Source organism: Sipha flava, unplaced genomic scaffold (assembly GCF_003268045.1).
Source record: "Sipha flava isolate LNK unplaced genomic scaffold, YSA_version1 34_pilon_pilon, whole genome shotgun sequence".
Taxonomy (NCBI): domain Eukaryota; kingdom Metazoa; phylum Arthropoda; class Insecta; order Hemiptera; family Aphididae; genus Sipha; species Sipha flava.
The window spans coordinates 2,443,756-2,462,392 of NW_020273045.1; the positions used below are offsets into that span (position 1 = coordinate 2,443,756).

The following is an 18,637-nucleotide window of genomic DNA, read 5'->3' on the forward strand; positions in this document are numbered from 1 at the left end:
TAAGAATAGGTATTAGTAGGTATACTATAACAGAAAAGTATATCTTCGATGTCCATACTCGATATACTATTCCATTCGTGTTTAAATGACCTTCGACATTTTCGACTTGTTTTCATTCGTAGTCTATTGTTGAACCTTACCGTACACGTTTAACGTATAATTATATGTATGTCATACATGCGTGTATGAATATTGTCTTGAGATGTTTAGAGATGTCCTCCGGGTTCTATGTTTTTGCGTGAAACGCATTATGACGTGTAAATTACTGATCTTAAACACTTATGCACCCACATGCATTGCACCGTCTTGAAAACGTACAAAATGACAATCCTGCGTTCAGTAGAATCAATTTTATGTGTTTAGTCTGAATTAATCCGACCAAATTGAAAAATTGAAAACGTTGTTTGAGAAATTTGTGAATTCAAACAAAACTCATAGATTACTTGGAAATTGAAGCATCGTAAAAAAAAAATCGACTTATCAACCCAGATCATATTATTCTCTGTGTGTTTGATAATAGATAATTTAATTTAATATAAAAGATGATAATTTGAAATGGATTGAACATAAATGGATATTGAACGCAAAGTTTCACCGTCATAAATATTTGTATGACGGGAAAATGCATATGGGTATGGCGTAAATCTTTACTCGACAAATGAATATACAAATACGTAGTGTTTTTTTTTCTCACAACGAAATCACATTCTTTTTTTAATTATTATTAATTTTTTAATACGATTTGGAGAAAATGAAGGGGTTCGGTGATTCTATTTTTACGCTCAACAAACTTCTGTAGTTAAAATCTGGTGCCTCAAAAATAGGAGACGTAGCCTAAGCTGAATGTTCTATACCCGTGTGTACGCCTATGCGGGTAAGACTCATGTTTTCCACCGTGTATATGGCAAATGACAATACACGTATATGTGTTGAAATAATTCGTACGACTTACATGATAATAGACACCCAAGGTACGGGAATGGACAGAAAAATTAGTCGCAGTAGATCGTGTTGAGTAAGAACAACATGTATATTGCTTGTAACAATGTTAAAATATTAACCGTAGAAGTAAATCATAGGGAACGGTGGATGGCATGAGGAGCCATTGAAAATTTTAACATGGATGATGATCGGAAGCTGAGTAACACATATATATGAACCACGTGTGTAAGGAAAAAAATAAAAAAAATAAAAAAATAAACCAACTAACGAAAAATAAAGAAAAACATAGTCAACTCGACAAAAGCGAAAAAGGAAAGCTGATCAAATTCTTAACTGTGTTAATGTGGAAAAGGAAAAAACAAATTCACGATGGTATGTCAACGGACGAGTCAACGTGCATGGAACCGATAATGACGATGTCTAAGATCAGAAATGATGTTCGAGGTACAATCAGTATTGATTGTTCAGCTGAGTCAAATCGTATAGCCAATACATTTATTTTTAAATATTTAACAATTTAAAAAAAAAAATTAAAATAACTGTCTGAAAAAAAAATGTAGGACCTAAGTTTTATATAGCTGACGAATACATTTTAATACTTATTATCACTCGTAGTTTTGATTAAAATATATGCTAATATCGTAAACTTCTTATTCCTGAATTGTTTTTATGTAAGTTTCACGCCGTAATATTCCCTAAGTTGTATTCATAATTTATTCAAACACGTTCAAGATCGAACTTTGCAAATATTTGTAAGTCTCTTTTTTATCTGTTCATTCGACTCGTTTCGAACTAGTTACGAATGACAGCTCAAACATAGTAGTATAATACGAATATTGTAGTTTTATATTTTTAGTTATGAATTTATATTGAAATGTGAGAATGAGAATGTCATTAATAATGAACTCATTAAACACATCAACATGTTGAATAGGTACGCTTATATTTTAACATGTACAAATCAAGAAAATATGATATTTAAATCCGTATGTACTATAAGAATCACGAAAATATCATGATACAACTAAATAAATAATTAATCAAAATTCTTGATTTATAATATCGACATAAGATACTATACATTAACCAGATTTATACACATCACGTTCAAAACGTTTAATGAATTGTATTTTATTCAAATAAATTGTACGTATGATTATTATTAAATACAATATATATTTATAGTTAACAATTAACTAAAATACATTGTATAATTATTTATTATATTCTATTTTTAATACCGATGAAAAAAATCGAAATTCATCAAAGTCACATTATAAGTAGAAGAAATTGAATCGTTTACAACGCTCTCTGTCATGCATAATAAAGACAAATATTTATACAATTTATTATAAATGTAATACACACCTCATGACAAAGTAAGCAGTTGCAAATTATTTATAAAAAAAATTAAATTGTTCAACAATAAAATATATCGTTTAACGTACTCGTATTATGTTTGCAGCATAGTGTTGGCTCACGAATTGATAAAATATTTCTGTCATTTAATTTTAATAATTATTATTTATATTGCACCCATAGTGTAAAATATTTTACTCAAAGAAATAAAATATAAAATGACGAACTACTATGAGCCAAATGCATGCACAGTATTTTGTTAGTCGTATATTTTTCAAATACATTTCTGGAAATTCGCTTTGAAACGCAATATCAATACAACTAGTAGGTGTAATTACACGATTGAAATTAAAACGAAACGGTTTCAATACTCACTAAATGAGTAGTTTTCGTACCGGCATTAAAAGATTAGTTCGTTCCAGAAAACAAATAAAGATGTAAAGGAAACGTTTCGTACTGGATAATTTATAAATAGTACAAGTGAGTATATAATATACGCTTTTTAGATTCAAATTAATATATTGTTCAATCGAATGTCTTTATTCTGCAATAAATACAAGGAGTTAGTAAATTATGATACAATGTATAGTGTACGGATATTGCAATTGTGTACTACAACGCTGCTGTTAGACTATAAATAACAGTTATGTTCATAATCGCCTAAGACTTGTTTTGAATGATTTACCATGTACACATTTATGAACGTTAAATAATGCATTTGTAGAACACGAAATGTACCGTTTAACGTTCGAAATATCACAACTTGAAGTGCTGACATTTCTAAGTGGAATTTAAACAACTAAATGAACAATTAACACTATATTAAGAACTATCAGATGTTAATATATGAGGAGAAAAAAACGTTATAGTACATATTACGATATGTACTTCGGAAGAGTCAACACTCGTTTAAACATTTTGACTGGCAGAAAAGGTTTTGCATACATAATGTAGAGTACAATTTGGATGGTAGTCGATTTCAAATAAATTTCTATTCGATTTTTACGTGTACATGTTATAACCGTACGTGTCGCATACAGAAATAGGTGAAAACGAGGTTTTGGAATCTTACCCATTTCAAATGTTTTAGTTAACATAAAAAGTTTTGGGAGAACTATAAATGAGAATTAGAATTCAGTTCAACTGCATTATTCGTTGTACAATGTAAGATTTTTAATTTAACTTCAAATGTGTTTCAACAAGGGTTGATCGGTCAAAATTGGTAAAAAAATTGTTATTCCTTTAAAACCTAAATAATATTGAAATGGTATTATTAGATTGAAAGCAAATTAACTTAATAATATCATATTCGTTAAAATAGTCTTAACAAAAATTTAATTTATCCATAGAGGTGTTATATTTTATATGAATTACAGTATTTAAATGGTTTGTGCTTCACAGTTTTTACGAATAATACTTTATTTATTTCTTTTCTGAGATACTGTTATTGACAATTATTTATGGAACATACTCAAAGATATCAATTAAAAATATACGAAAATAAACATACATAAATCGTTATAAGACTCCAAACGTGTCATAACGCACATTTAGTAGGATTTCAGAATATCAAAAGTTACTTTATCTCTACATCTAGTATCCAAGCATAATATATCAAATAAATGTATCTTAATAATACGAACAAATCGTCCCAACGTCGAGTGCTCAGCACAACTATGATTACAAAAACGGTATGTAAATAGACGATGCGTAAATCCATATTTTAACTATATAACAATGGCATATACAAATATTATTTAAAAACGCACGTATAAAGACTATCGTGATAGGGTTTTTTTTTTTTTAAAAAACTTGAAAAAAATTATAATAATAATTATAATTAAAAAAAAATTATCATTAGAGACCAATGTTTAAAAACTACATCAACAAAAAATAACCAACACAACCTATAGTATACAAAAATAGAATAGAGAAATGTATAGAAAAAAGGGACTCACATGATGATGTCGCCCAGTTTGATCCTTGTCTGTATGAGAGCGCATGTCTTGTGATCCGAAGTAGTGACTGCTCGTCTCCGTCTCCTGTACCGCGGACTTCCAGGACCGCCCGGGTGAGGTACGGACGGAGAGCTTTCTCTGCGCCGTATGCTCATATGGCGACCGACTACGCCACCCAACATCACTTCGCCACCTGTAAGCACCGTCAACGATATTCGCGATTAGTTACTATCGCTAAGTCCATCATAGCGATGCAATTATTGATGCAATGATGATATGTATACGTGTATAAAATTAATGTTCTAAGTAATAATGTTCCACGCGTAACAGTAATAGAGGTGTGGTACAAAAGGCCAAACCCATTAAGCCGTCAAACTTTTGGCCTAAAACCATGACAGGAAATACAAAGTAGCCGACAAATTAAAATCTGAACTTAAATATAAGCCAAAATTTATTTTTAAAATGTTAAATTTACTTTAGTAAAATAAATGGTCAAACAAGAAAAAACGAACACACGCAGACACTTTAAAACTAAAATAATGCGAAAACATTTTTTTTTTTTTTATTTTATTCGGCTCACAGTTATGTCGATTAATATTATTTGTCGGTTAATATATTTGTTAATCATATGGATTCAGCGTAAAATGTATCGGATTATATAATTCGGCCCATTGTTCGTTTCCCTAGTAATAGCCATTACAATGTATATGAACCGTGTTATTTAGAAATAGATAAAACAATAAAAAAATTAAAACTTTATACGATCTAATTATTGATTATTTTGTTAGTTTTACAGTATTAGATTTTAATAGTCTGATTATTATCAGCTTTTTATTTTTTTATTATTATGCGAATCCTGTCTGATTCATTACAAGACTTCATAGCTGTCAACTATAGTGTTACGTTTCCTGTTTAATAATAATAATGTTGATAATAAAAAATAAATAATCTACAGTCAAATTCTTAGTACATACAAATACGTATTGAAGTCAGATATCTAAATTTTATAGATCCACATAATAGCATAGTAACTTAAAATGCAGTTTAATAGTTTAATACGGAAAAACGAAAAACCAGAATACAAAACTTATATGAATATTTTAAAAATATTTTTATCAATCTTAATTAGGTGTTTAATGAATATAATATAAAGCATTTATACTAGCAGTATTATCTTAACTAATGCAAAGATACAAAAATGCGTTTATTACTTTTACAGGCTTTGCTAAAATTTGTCTAATAATAATATAAAAAAAACCGCAAAACTAATGATAAAAATGTCGACTAAAGATATTGAGCTTAATTAAAATGTAACGAGACTAAAAAAGCAAAAAATAATAATAATAATAATTTGACTAAATTGAAAAATTATGCAAATCTGTACAATGAATATTCCGAGCCCAAGACTTACGATAAAACACCTTAGAGATTTTACAAACTTTCTTTTCGTTTAATTTAAGCTTCTTATATAGGTATAAGTTTATACATTGTTTCGAAAATAGCATCATTACTTAAATACATATTAATATATATATTTTTTCCCCCAATAAGTTTTTTAATGTAATATACTAAAAGCAAAATATCACTAAGCGTAAACAGATTATGATTCACTCTACAAAACTATAAACAAACCAAATACCTATTCGTATGTTATGTGGTTCGATGGTTTTCTCACGAAACCAACATTAATGTCTAAAGCATAACCATTCGTGATTCGCATTTACCGATTATGATAAAAATATGTTTTTTATAACATGTTTAATATTATACTACTATACTACTACTACTATATACTAAACTACTACTATACTATACTATTATACTACTCTAGACTTTAATTATGGACGGTAATTTCCCATGCGAACGACTAATGCGTATTGCTAAAACGAATTCGAGATTCGGGCAAGATAGTAAATATTGACACATCAATAGGGCGCCAGGACGTCAACAGTCATTAGTTGCATAATAACTATTATAATATATATATATATATATATATATAGAGAGAGAGAGAGTATAGTTATTAAAAGGTTTTAGTGATTCTCATTAATGTTTTTAAAGTCAAAAGGTAATTAATTTTATTAATTGTATTACTGCCGTCAACCGCAACGGTCGACGGAAAGACATTTTGAAGTTGATTTTTTTTATAAGAAAACCAGATCTCCTGTAATATTAACATAATATTAGATGATGATCGGACGCGTACGCGTCAAAGCTGATAAAAATGCATTAACAACTTGTTCGTTGTGCACTTTATGTAATATTGCAATGAGCAACGATTAGAATCTAATCATTAGATTACACACAACCACTGATTTATTGTACATTATAAAATACATCGAGTTCGTTTAATTTAGTTCATAGAAATACATATCTTATCTGGTCGGGGTAAGTCACTAGCGTTGATAAGGTCTTTGTTCTCCATTAATCTTTTTCTTGTTTTATTATTTAACTATAGCGTTGAAAACGTGTGCGCAGATTAAATTCGAAAAATGATTTTGAAAAAATACGTTTGCGTGATAGCACTACGCGTTCAATGAAATTATTTCAATAATGAAAAATATTTGCAATATTAGAGCTAGCACATTACAGCCGCGTAGTGTACGAGTGCTGTATGTGAGTAGTGTTTGAGATTTGGGGAGGGGGCTGGAAAATCGTTTATAATAATTTTTACTATGCACAATTTACTGCATGGTTTTATCATTAGTTTTCGAGGAGATTGTAAGCAGTCTCGGGGGGAGGGGCTTAGCTTGCTCCAGCCACCGACCATTATTAAGCATAAGCGTGACATTATACACGATGAACAATGAACAATCGAAAGCGTTTAACGTGTAGAAAAATATTTAGTGTCAGACATTCGATATAACATCTGGTTTCCGATCAATTTTTCCTCCGCAGTCCCACAGTTAAGAAATATCACGAAAAGCACTTATATTACATTTATCTGGTCTCACACAATGGTTATATGTCCTGTGTATTATACTATAACACTTACTATCTTTTTCTCTCTCTATCCTTCTATCCTCTCTCTCTCTCTCTCTCTCTCTCTCTCTCTCTCTTTCTCTCTCTCTCACACACACATACACCCTCTCTTTCGTTCCTCCTCTTTTTTAAATTGATGATTCAGAATCGATTACAATTTGAATGAAACTACAGATAATATTTCTTTTAAAGTATACGTGTGTATAATATATGTGTTCGGCGACCATGTTATCATCCATATACAACGTTGCGCGTAAAAATCATTGTACGGGTTAGATTTTTTTGTTTTAATTTTTTTTTTTTTTTTAATTTTAGACACATTTTTAGACACATAACATAGGAATCTCTTAAATTAATAATAACCTACTTTATCTATCATTAGTGCATGTAATTTTTCCAAGGTATGTTATACATTAAAATCTTCCCCGAGACGCAACCAATTATAAAATTATTAAGTAAAAAGAAGAAAAAAATACATATGTAAAAAGAATGCGTTAGTCTATCGAGACCGTGGTTCGAACTCGAGACAATGGGATCTATAATTGTATTTATCGAATTTCGACTTATATTATTCAAGTTTTACTAGTTATTCCTAATTTTTTCTAATAATAAATATGCTTATGTTACTTAGGGATAATTTAGCTTTCTAATGATCAAAGAATTTATGAAATAAGTTATAATAAGTAAGAGTAAGATAAGTTAAGATAATAACTATACCCGTGTTCAATGTATTTATGAATAACTGTAATGATCGGTTTGCTGATTAAATTACTAGGATGCATTATTTTTTCGATTAAGTTTGCAGGGATATGGTTAAAAACAATAATAGTCAAGAAATTAAAATTATTTGATAATATTTACATATTGTCATTTATTTTAAAAAGTAAATTCAATTTTTTTAATTCATTTTATCAAAAATTATTTGTATTCACAAAGTAAATGTTTTTGAATTATTTTGTACATTATTTCTTAACGTCGCTCGACATTATGCATGTGTTTCGTGATTTCACATTTTCGTTTAATTTCGTGAATAACGGAGCATAGCATTTTCATGAAAAACTTTTTCTTGAAAACTTTTTTACCGTGTTTTGTGAGCGGGTACTAAATTTATGAAATCAAAGGATATCACTATATTATAAATTAAATTAGATGTTAAATATAGGTAAAATTACAATAATAACCTCACAGTATAATAAATGTCATTAATATGTCATAATATCATTCAGAATATGTATTAAAATAAATATAATTTGGTTTTTTTTTTTTTTTAAGTCAATAAGATGCAATTGTTCATTCATCTTTATTATAACTATTGATTTTTATTTAAATAAAAAGGAATGAACATCCTGTTTGTTGGCATGAACTATATGTACTAAACAAAAGTAAACTGAAAACTGAACGAAACACTACGAAATGTGAAAGATGCATAGTGTAGGGATCAACCTTTAGTTTTTTGTGTTCTGAAACTTTAAAACTATAATACTTAGCAGGTTAGAAATATTAATTATTTTCGTTTATCCCCATAACCTTTTATTTCTCATACCTATTATAAATTCAAAATCGTTCGTTGCTTCTAAATAAAATAACAATGATATTTAATTAAAAATAACTCGTACTTATGATAATAGTAAGTTAAATTGGAAAAGAATTATCATGGCACTCATGTTTTTTTATCGAAATTTACGCCAAGAGTACATTAATATATAATACGAATTATCTAATAACATTTATTATCCAATAAAATATGTGAGTCCGCTATAATATTTTACACGGTAATGCATAATATCCTCGGAACGTGAGCTATAAAAGAATTTTTTCAAATGTTATTATAAGCTTTTTCTAATGGATATTATATAGCTTTATACTGCATAATTTTATTAAATCTTTTTCTTTATTTTTTTTAAAGCTTCGACATACGAACTTTAGTAATTACGATACGTTGCAACTTCAGAAGATATAAAAATGCTTGTAAAATTAATGTATCGTTATTATGAAATCAGTTATTAAATAAAGTTTAGTTAGTAAAAAATTATTATAAAATATAATGACTAAGTTTATAATCAACAGATGTGCTGGACATTTTAACAGAATCAGTGACGAACTAACACACACAAGCAGTAGTAAATTAAATTTTGTCTCACCCGTGGGCAAAAGTGTTGCAAATGTAACCACGGGCAAGACCAATTACTGTTCTGAAACTATTACACACATGATGCGAAAAGTAAACCGGAAAATGTAAGTAAAATTGATAGATTTTTATAATTAAAACGCTCGACGAATATTGGTTTTATTTCGTTTTTCAATTAAAATTCCTCTAGCATAAGGACAAATAAAACGTAATGCATTAAAAAGTGACGTTTGGACTATAGTAAGATATAAATTAAATGATCATGACTATAGTAATAATAATAATGAAAATTATGATGGTGAAGACAGTCTAGTCTATCTAGAGAAATAGTCATGGGAGGGAGGGGAGCTATAAATATATTTTTTTCCGTTTCTATTCTATCAGATCAATTTTTCAATAGTAATTAATCGATATAAATTAAGTAAAACTGGAAAAATGTGATAAATTATTTTCATGGTAGCTATCAAAATATCTACTCAATAAATTGTATAACATGCACTAATTTCGTTGATGACTCCACGTTATTATAAATATATAATGAAAATCTATTTAAAAATCATTAATAATTTTTATTTAAAATCAACTGCGTGATTTTTTTGCCGAATAGTATTATATACTGTGAAAAACAATAAATTTTATTGTTTTTCATGGTTTTATTATTATAGGTGACATTTCAGATCCAATTTCACTGACGACTCGGCGGGTTGCTACTAATCAAAAATATCCGATCGAATGGAATGTATAGCATTTAATCGAGTTTTAGTGTTTGTAACAGTTTTAAACATTTCAAACGTTTGAATTAAACTATTAATTACTATACGTATTATAGTTTACGAAACTTTATAGAATTACAAAAACGAATGCTACAAAAACGTAAAAATTACAAGGTTAAATAATCAGGTATTGGTATTTTTACGTCTGACAATATTTATAATTATGTTTATTCTTGAAAATCCATCGTGTTGAGAAGAATAAAAAAAAATACTGAACAAACTGACAAGTTCATATGTAGGTTCGCATGTAGTTTTAACATTTTTTGCTGTTGATGTTTTATTCGATTTCTTTTATAATTTATCAGGACATTATTTAGGAAAAGAAATTGTTAAACGTGTTCAGTACAAACATTTAAATACGAATTCTTTCGTTTTACATACGAGAGAGGTTTTCCTTGTTATTCAAGAAAAAATACAATCCAACGACACAATAAGTAATATGAACCTCATGGATTTGAGATAAAAGTTAAAAAAGTCAATTTTTATTAGCTTCAGGGGATTCAACCTTTAGTTGTACGTCTCCTGGTGATAAAAATAACAAGAGACGGTATCGCTGTGAGACGGCTGTAGAAACAAATGTTATCCCAGTAAAGATTTATCGATGTTGCAATTTTTTTTTTTTTTTTTTAAAAAAACAATATAATATCACAATAATAAAACACAACGAGTGTTAAAATACATCTGATGTGAGAGGACAGACGAATTGATATATTTTCTGAATCACGCGTACCGTTCGCGCTACATGTTGGTTTGTATTGAAAGCTCAATCTCACTACTGAATCGTATTAAGCTACGTACGTACACGATTTTTATTTTTATTTTTTACTTTTTTCCGTGGTCGAGTGCGGAAAATGAATAATGCATCGAATCGAACGCGTCGTCACGCCGGGTGGTATGGCTGCTAAACGTAGAAGTGCTTAAGCGTTGAAAAATGATTAATAAGTATTATAAAGGAAAAAACAAAAAGGAAAAAAAACGTGAGTCGAGTGAAGCCTGTTGGCACACAAAGGTTTGGTTCATCTCCGCGAGAATAGCAATTAAAATTATTCCCATATAGTACGGTGTTATTATGTATAACAGCTGGGTCGCCAAATCCGTAACCACGTGAAACGTTTCTCACCGACCACTCGGGGCTGTCGGAATGGTGCAAATAACGATTTGAATTTCATACATTTTTCACCACAGGTACGATAACAATAACGTTTATGTAACATCAAGTCCTTTTTAATTGGTAAGGGCACGAAATTCGAATATTAGAATTATTCGAATATCCGGACATCCGAATCCATGTTCGAATCAAATCGTAATGCGGAATATTGCTCTTTTGATGTGACTAATGGTTATTTTTTATCTACTAGTAGTCAAAACCTGTCGAAAATAATAACAAATTGAGTAAAATTAACTTCTAAACTAATTAGTACATAAAAATGTTCTTTCATAATGATCAATTATATTAATAATAGAGATAATGCATATGATTAAAAACAAAAATTATAAACGATTGAGAATTCGTTAGGAATAAACCACGTCTCTTCGCATTTTAGTGGTGATATTAAGTGGCGTGACGCAGCAGTTGCAAATACCGTCACACGGGTTCATGGAAATAAAAGTATGTACATTACATGTTATTATCGGGCGAGTCCGTTTTCGACTAAAACAAAAATGTATATAGTAAATTTAAAATAATAAAATAATGATATACAATATTTGATTATGATGGAAACTATTATAATATATTAATGAATATTCAAGGTTTTACTCGCGTAGCAAGGTTTTAGGTTCACATACAGAACATAATCCCATTTGCAACAGTATCAAGGTTTTTATAAAACAAGGTTAGCCTTAGACTATAATTCCCTTTGGGGTGAAGCCCCATCCACCCGAAAATTGCCACGCAGTGGCACTCGAGTTTGGGAGTGGAGCCGGCAAGCGTAACGAGCGAAGTCCTACAATTTTCAAAATTAAAGTTCCGATTTTCCGAAAAAAAAATGCAAACAATTTTAATTACGATAAGAGATCAAAACTAGATGCAAAATATCGTTCTCTTTTATATTAGTATTTTAATAATTATTGACAACAATTGTATATTTTTAAATTTATTATATACATTTTTGTTTTGGTCGTAAAGGGAATCGGCCTAATTTAAATTTGGTCGAAAAATAAATCGGCCGAAATAAAAAGAGTATATTTTTGATCAAAAACCGTCATTCCTTATTATCAACGTTTTAGCGCATAAAAAATGGACGATCGTAATTTACTCTCGCATTACTTAAAGCAACGCGTCACATTGTTCGCCGATTATAATTAACCATGAAAATACTTTTTATGCGTGTTAATTTCCACCAAAAACAGAAAAAGAAGTAATTAAATAAAAATAAAACCGCGAAATTTGGTCAGTATCAAAACTACTCTTATCAGGCTGTGCCAAACCACAGTTCCGATACAATAATAAATGACGTTAATTATTCTACTTTACGTTCTTAATGTTGTACCGGTTGGGATTATTTTTTCTTAACGTTCAATCCACGTTCCAGTGATAGATTTTAACGTTTTTCGCGAAAGTAAATACGTTTCGAAAACGACATTGATACGACATAATAGTGAAGTTTAATTTTCAAGATTTGAGGATTTATTGAATGCTCCAGATATATATTGAAATATTTATACGCAGTGAAAATCTAAATTTTTCATAAATACTTGAATTCGTCGGGTAAACAAGTGTGTAGTGCTAAAATAACTATCGTATTACCGCGGTTCGTTGAAAACAGTACTTTGTGAGGTATCATGGATTGTATGATTTGCATTTATAATATTATTATATATATGGTAATACTACCATCATGCCATATATATATGGTAATCCTACCATCATGTTATGTACCATTTGCCCGACGTTGTTAAACATTCATTTACAATATACTATTATTGTTATAATTATTTCCCTACAGCTGTTTTACGCCATCAGTTAAAGTATTTTTTTTCGTTAAAATCAAGTTAAAAAAATGAAAAAATAAAAATCATATACGGTAAATAAACATATTACAACTTTTATAATATTATTGTTGTAATATTAATTGAAATAATTTAAGAAGAGAAACATTTTGTGTTATTGTTGTAATTATTTTTGTTGTTACTCGGAAAATAATTACCAACAATATAACGTTATGATTATTAATCATTACTATTTTCACTTTTTTGTTATTTTCTTGAAAAATAATCGTATATTATGCATTAGTCGACCCATTAATTATAAACAATAATTGAATCATAAAACCATCAGGTTATTGTTTAATCCCAAGAGAGGTTTTTATTTTTATAAGTCATTAAAATAATACGATCAAGTTTAAAGTAAAAAGGAAAATAAGTAAAATAATGATGATAATAAAATAAGACAATCCACTAAAAACTTTCTAAACATAACTTATATACCTCCTATACTATTTGAAATTGATTAAACCTTGAATCATTTTTTAGAAAAATAAACTTAAAGCCGCTCATCACCTAATTTGCAAAGATATTATATATTATAATAAGGTGTAGATTTTTCTCCCTCTTATCAGTTCAATAATAAAGTACCTAGGGATAGCTAGTAAATATATGTTTAAAAATTAATTATTTGTCAAATATTTCTTTTTATATAAATTAAAGAGGAATAAAAAAATTTATTGTTGAAAATATTTAAAATTTATTTTTTACAATATATTGAAAAACAACTACCTTTTATTTAATTAATATATCATGATGATAAGTTCTTTTTATTTCCATAGAATTTAGTTAAAATGTTCAATTAATATTGAACATGTCATTATATTTTCTCGAACCGAATTAATCGTATTAAATATTTGAACACGTATAGATATTGAGGGTTTCGAATTGAAAACGCATATGGCTGTTAATATTGATATATTTTCACATTTTTAGACCAAAATTGTAAACATTGTGCTTAAAGTTGAAAATAATTTTGAAAACCGCAATATAATAAAAATAACAGCTACGTTTATAATGTATGCGGGATGGATAAATAACTAAAATACAATAAAATCTCTGCACAAACAAACGTTCATATATAAACTATAGAAATATTAAAAAAGAAATATATTCACTGAACTCTGATTGTGACCCGGTTGATGATATATGGACGACATGACGTTTATCTCACCCCCATAGTAGCAGTCGTACACGATATAGAGGAACGAAAGTAAGATAATGAGTGACCGTTTTAGCAATTACACCAAATGTCTGAAAACGAAAAAAAGTCTTTGCACATGATATGGTTTATATCATCGCCACGAAGGTCCATCGTTGACCGTTAGGTTATGTAATAATATATGTTCGTAAACACATAAAACATGTTAATCACCATTAAAAATAATAACAAACAAATTAAAAGACAAATCAATAACAAATCTAGTTACGAACACATATTAATTATCAATTACTTTGTAAATTAAAATATTATTTAATTTTAAAAATAACATGTATACAAAAATATAACTAATTTGTAGCATTGTATAATACCTATTTAATCAATAATAACATTATGATGGAAATGCACAACAAAAACAACAATTGGAGACATAAAAAGGCAAGAGAAACACTCCACTACTCACTTCTCGAGCAGTCTCCAAAAACAGTGTTGTGCCGTGCGTCTCCATCAAGCATTTATCAAAATCTCAAGAAAAATATAAAATTAATATTTATTTCATTAAACTTTACCTTTTATACCAATCAACCACGTCAATACGAGGTAAGAAAATATTTTATATACAAGTACAAAATAATATTCCTTCATAGAAAAAGGTAATAAAGGTCTTTAGCTCGCTCTGAATATTTGTGTACCCCCTTGTTCACTAAAGCTAGATTCATTTTATTACAGTTACAAACGTAGGTTCATTGAGTTTTACATGTCCGGCAAAGGTTACAGTTGCACTGCGGGTGGAATGGAGACGGATAATTTCTATAGAGAGAGGCAGAGAAAGACCGGAATACAGTGTCCCGGTTTCTCGTATGGACACAAAGACGTGGTTCACCAATGCCTACCACCCTTGGGAAAATCTACGCGTACACATGTGTGTTTGTGTGTTTGTGTGTGCGTGTGTGCGTGTGTGTATGTGTATGCCACTTCACTGAAGCCAACGTTTGATGTCCAAACAAAGGACCCCACGTTTCGTGTTTGACCAATACATAGGTGCATTGCGGCCAAGTGGAATATATAAATCCACATTCGGTAACAGGGTGGTTGAAAAAGCGGTAAAAATCGATAAGATGACACGTAAGTAAGTATATACAGGTATATGCCCACATACGGGGTTATAGTGAAGCTTCACATGTATTGGGTTTAAGTCTAGAAAATATTTGTTTCGTTTAATTTATTATGTTGACGGAGGAAAATTTTGATGCATCATATATATATATTTATATTTGTGTCTGATATTGTATTTACACGTGCAAGAAACTTTTAAAAACTCTAAATATTGAGTACCGGTACCGGTACCGCAGGTAAAAAATTTGCATTGAAATGTATTAAACCGATGATATGAATCATTCATTGAAAAAACATCTCAACGTAATGTTTATACGGTATATAGCTAAGAGTTGGAACTTTCATTTTAAATGATGACAACCATGCATCGAAAAGGCATCTGAAAATTAAAATTATTTTTAACAGTTTGGGATTATACTACTTTTTAAGGCTTAACTGTCATAAATTTCTCTCTGTTTTGCATAATTGCTACGAGGAAACCGATGTAACACGAAATGCCTATCACCCTGTAAGCTTCCAACGCGTATCCGTGACACAACTGCACACGGGACAACAATAAATTAAAACGATACGCGCACGTTGTACACAGGTAGTGTACAATAGGAACAATAGTATCCCGCGAACATTATCGTCTTAAACGTCAGACAAATACGAAAATAAGAAGAAGAAAAAAAAAACTAGTATAAAAGAACACCTTTGCACGTGTGCGGTATGACACGTACATATTCCACTGCAAGTGAACTCATTAAGTTACACACTAGAATACCTATGGCGGGCGTTATAGACACGTTTTACATTACTGAACCGCCTTTATGACGGTAATAATCCGTCCACGTTATTACCTACGCCGTTTTGAAGCATGCGAATATGCATGTGCGTTTAAACACTCGTGAATATTTTATGCAACGGCGCAACGACGTGCTCCGCAAAATAAATGTATTTGAACTTTTATTTTAAAATCAAACCGTCGTTTCGCAGTAGTTAATTGCGTGAAAATTCGGTGCACGTGCGTCGCAATGCAAAACCGAGATGTGATTATTCAGATTCCGAGCGCGAACTCGTTGGATGCAAAACCCGTGGATATCAGAAGGCAAGATATGTTAACGAAACTTTAACAACGATGATAATAATAATAATATTATAATTTATAATAATAAAATTAATAAATAATTATACTATTTCCGTTCTTAATTGCGCAATCATTTCGCCGATGAATTATGCGCGATTTTTCAAAAATCTTTCTTCTACACTTGTACTGAATACAACCGACTCGACGTTGTGTACACGTTTCGTTATGCAGGTTAACTAATTGCTGTTGATAGATTTTCAATACATGTACAATTTTACAAGCGCAAACGACCACGAACAAAAACGTCTATGTCTAAAGCAGTTCGCTGGAAATACAACAGGCGAAAAGTAGTGTCATTGGGTCAGCACTTTTATAACATTGTAATAATTTACGTTTTACATTTTTTTCGCTCGTTATAGAAACGTTCGTGCTCAAACATAATTATACTTTAATTAATTAGCAGAAAACAGATGGGTTGAGATTAATTGTGCAAAACGAATGTCAAATATGGATACATTTGTCACTATAGACTTTATCATTGTGCGCGCGTATTATTAATAGCGAAAAAGGTAGCGGTAAATGTGTTTCACGAGTACCTACTGCGACGTAAGAACGAAAGCAGAGCGTTTAAATTTAACGTTAATTTACATTGCTTTTTTTTTTTTAAGTTGTAGCAAAATCAAATAAAACTAAAAGTAAAATCATAAAAATACGAGAATAATGAAAAATAAAATATAATATTTTATTCTAATTGTAGATGGAGATAAAATTTCATTATTCGTATGTTACTTCTTTGTGCATTTTCTTGGAAATTATGTAAATATAGCTTTATGAGATATTACATGATTTTGCATAGGTGTAAAAAAATTGAATTTATAAAAAACAGCGTAATAATAGTTTTCAGCATTGTTTGAAATAAAAATATTAATTCGTCAAATCTAACTAACTTTGGCTATGAAATTGTGACTCCTTATGGTTACCAGTTCAATCAAACTATAAAAAATAAAAATAATAATCACAATACCAATGATATTTTATAAAATAATTAAAAAAAAAATTATAAAACTAATGAACTATTATTAATATACAGTGTGATCACGAGAAGTGGAAACACCCAATAACAGGCTTTATATATTTAAATTCTGTTTTTTTGGCTTACTAATAAACATTATTATACACATTTTCAGATAATTAGACTATTTTTGTCACAATTAATTTCGTTCATGTGCACAAAATCTTTTTTTTTTTAAATGACATGACTTATGTTTGGCCACAAAATTTAAAAATTATTTTAATGATCCATAAAAGTCCCTACAAAAGTTTTGAAAAAATTTATCAGCCCCCCCCCCCCCCCTGAAAATAAATCCTGGCTATGCAGCTGTGTATAACCATTTTATATTTTAATATTTCAATATTTTTTATTTTTTATAAATTAAATTTTCTTATGTACTTACGTGTTACTTATACTTTTGGTATCTATTATATTTAAATTGTTTGATAATGTAATATTTGACTTGTTTTTTATCATTCAAACCATGGATGTAGGAATTTTTATGTATAAAAAAGGGTTATCAAACTAGTTGACACGCAGGGAAAACAAAATCCAATCAAAATTTTTATTTGACACGCCACTACAAAAAGGTTCGCCATCCCTGGTATAAACAGACATGGGACAAAAAAATTACCCGAGTGGGCTGTTGATATATACTTAATATACTTTATTAATAATAAATACATAGGAATTAATATATTTTGTACCGCTTTAAAAATGTTTAATTTGGGTAACTCACATTCTTGGATAACTCGAACTTTTTTCCGGTCTCTTCAACTTCGAGTTAACCAAGTTCGACTGTATTTGGAAAGTCAATTTTTGATAAACCTTGAACATCAAAGTAATATTAAGTCGACAATCGATTTTACCACCGTGAAAAAATGCAAAAAAGCTGCTAAACTGCCATTATTTTCCTTAAAGAATAAGGATAAGGACATCCTATACGGTTCGCGATTGCCGTGTAAAAATATTAAGCCGACCGTGTGCTATACAAAATGATAAATCGTAACGATTTCGGCTCGCACATCGATCATACCGTCAACCCGTTGTTGATGGCGTGGACAATTGATTTTTCATTAAATACACTTGTTCGACGCAACAGTTCATCGTAC

At 29.5% G+C, this 18,637-nt stretch overlaps 1 protein-coding gene across 1 annotated transcript in view; it reads right to left on the reverse strand.

The window, feature by feature from the left end:
• Nucleotides 1-18,637, reverse strand: part of LOC112687452 (voltage-dependent calcium channel type A subunit alpha-1) — a 303,497-nt gene that overhangs the window by 163,057 nt on the left and 121,803 nt on the right. The window contains exon 2 of the mRNA XM_025560177.1: nucleotides 4,260-4,452. Within this exon, the coding sequence (XP_025415962.1) occupies nucleotides 4,260-4,441 (182 nt within the window). The 5' untranslated portion in view covers nucleotides 4,442-4,452. The remainder of the gene's footprint in view (nucleotides 1-4,259; nucleotides 4,453-18,637) is intronic.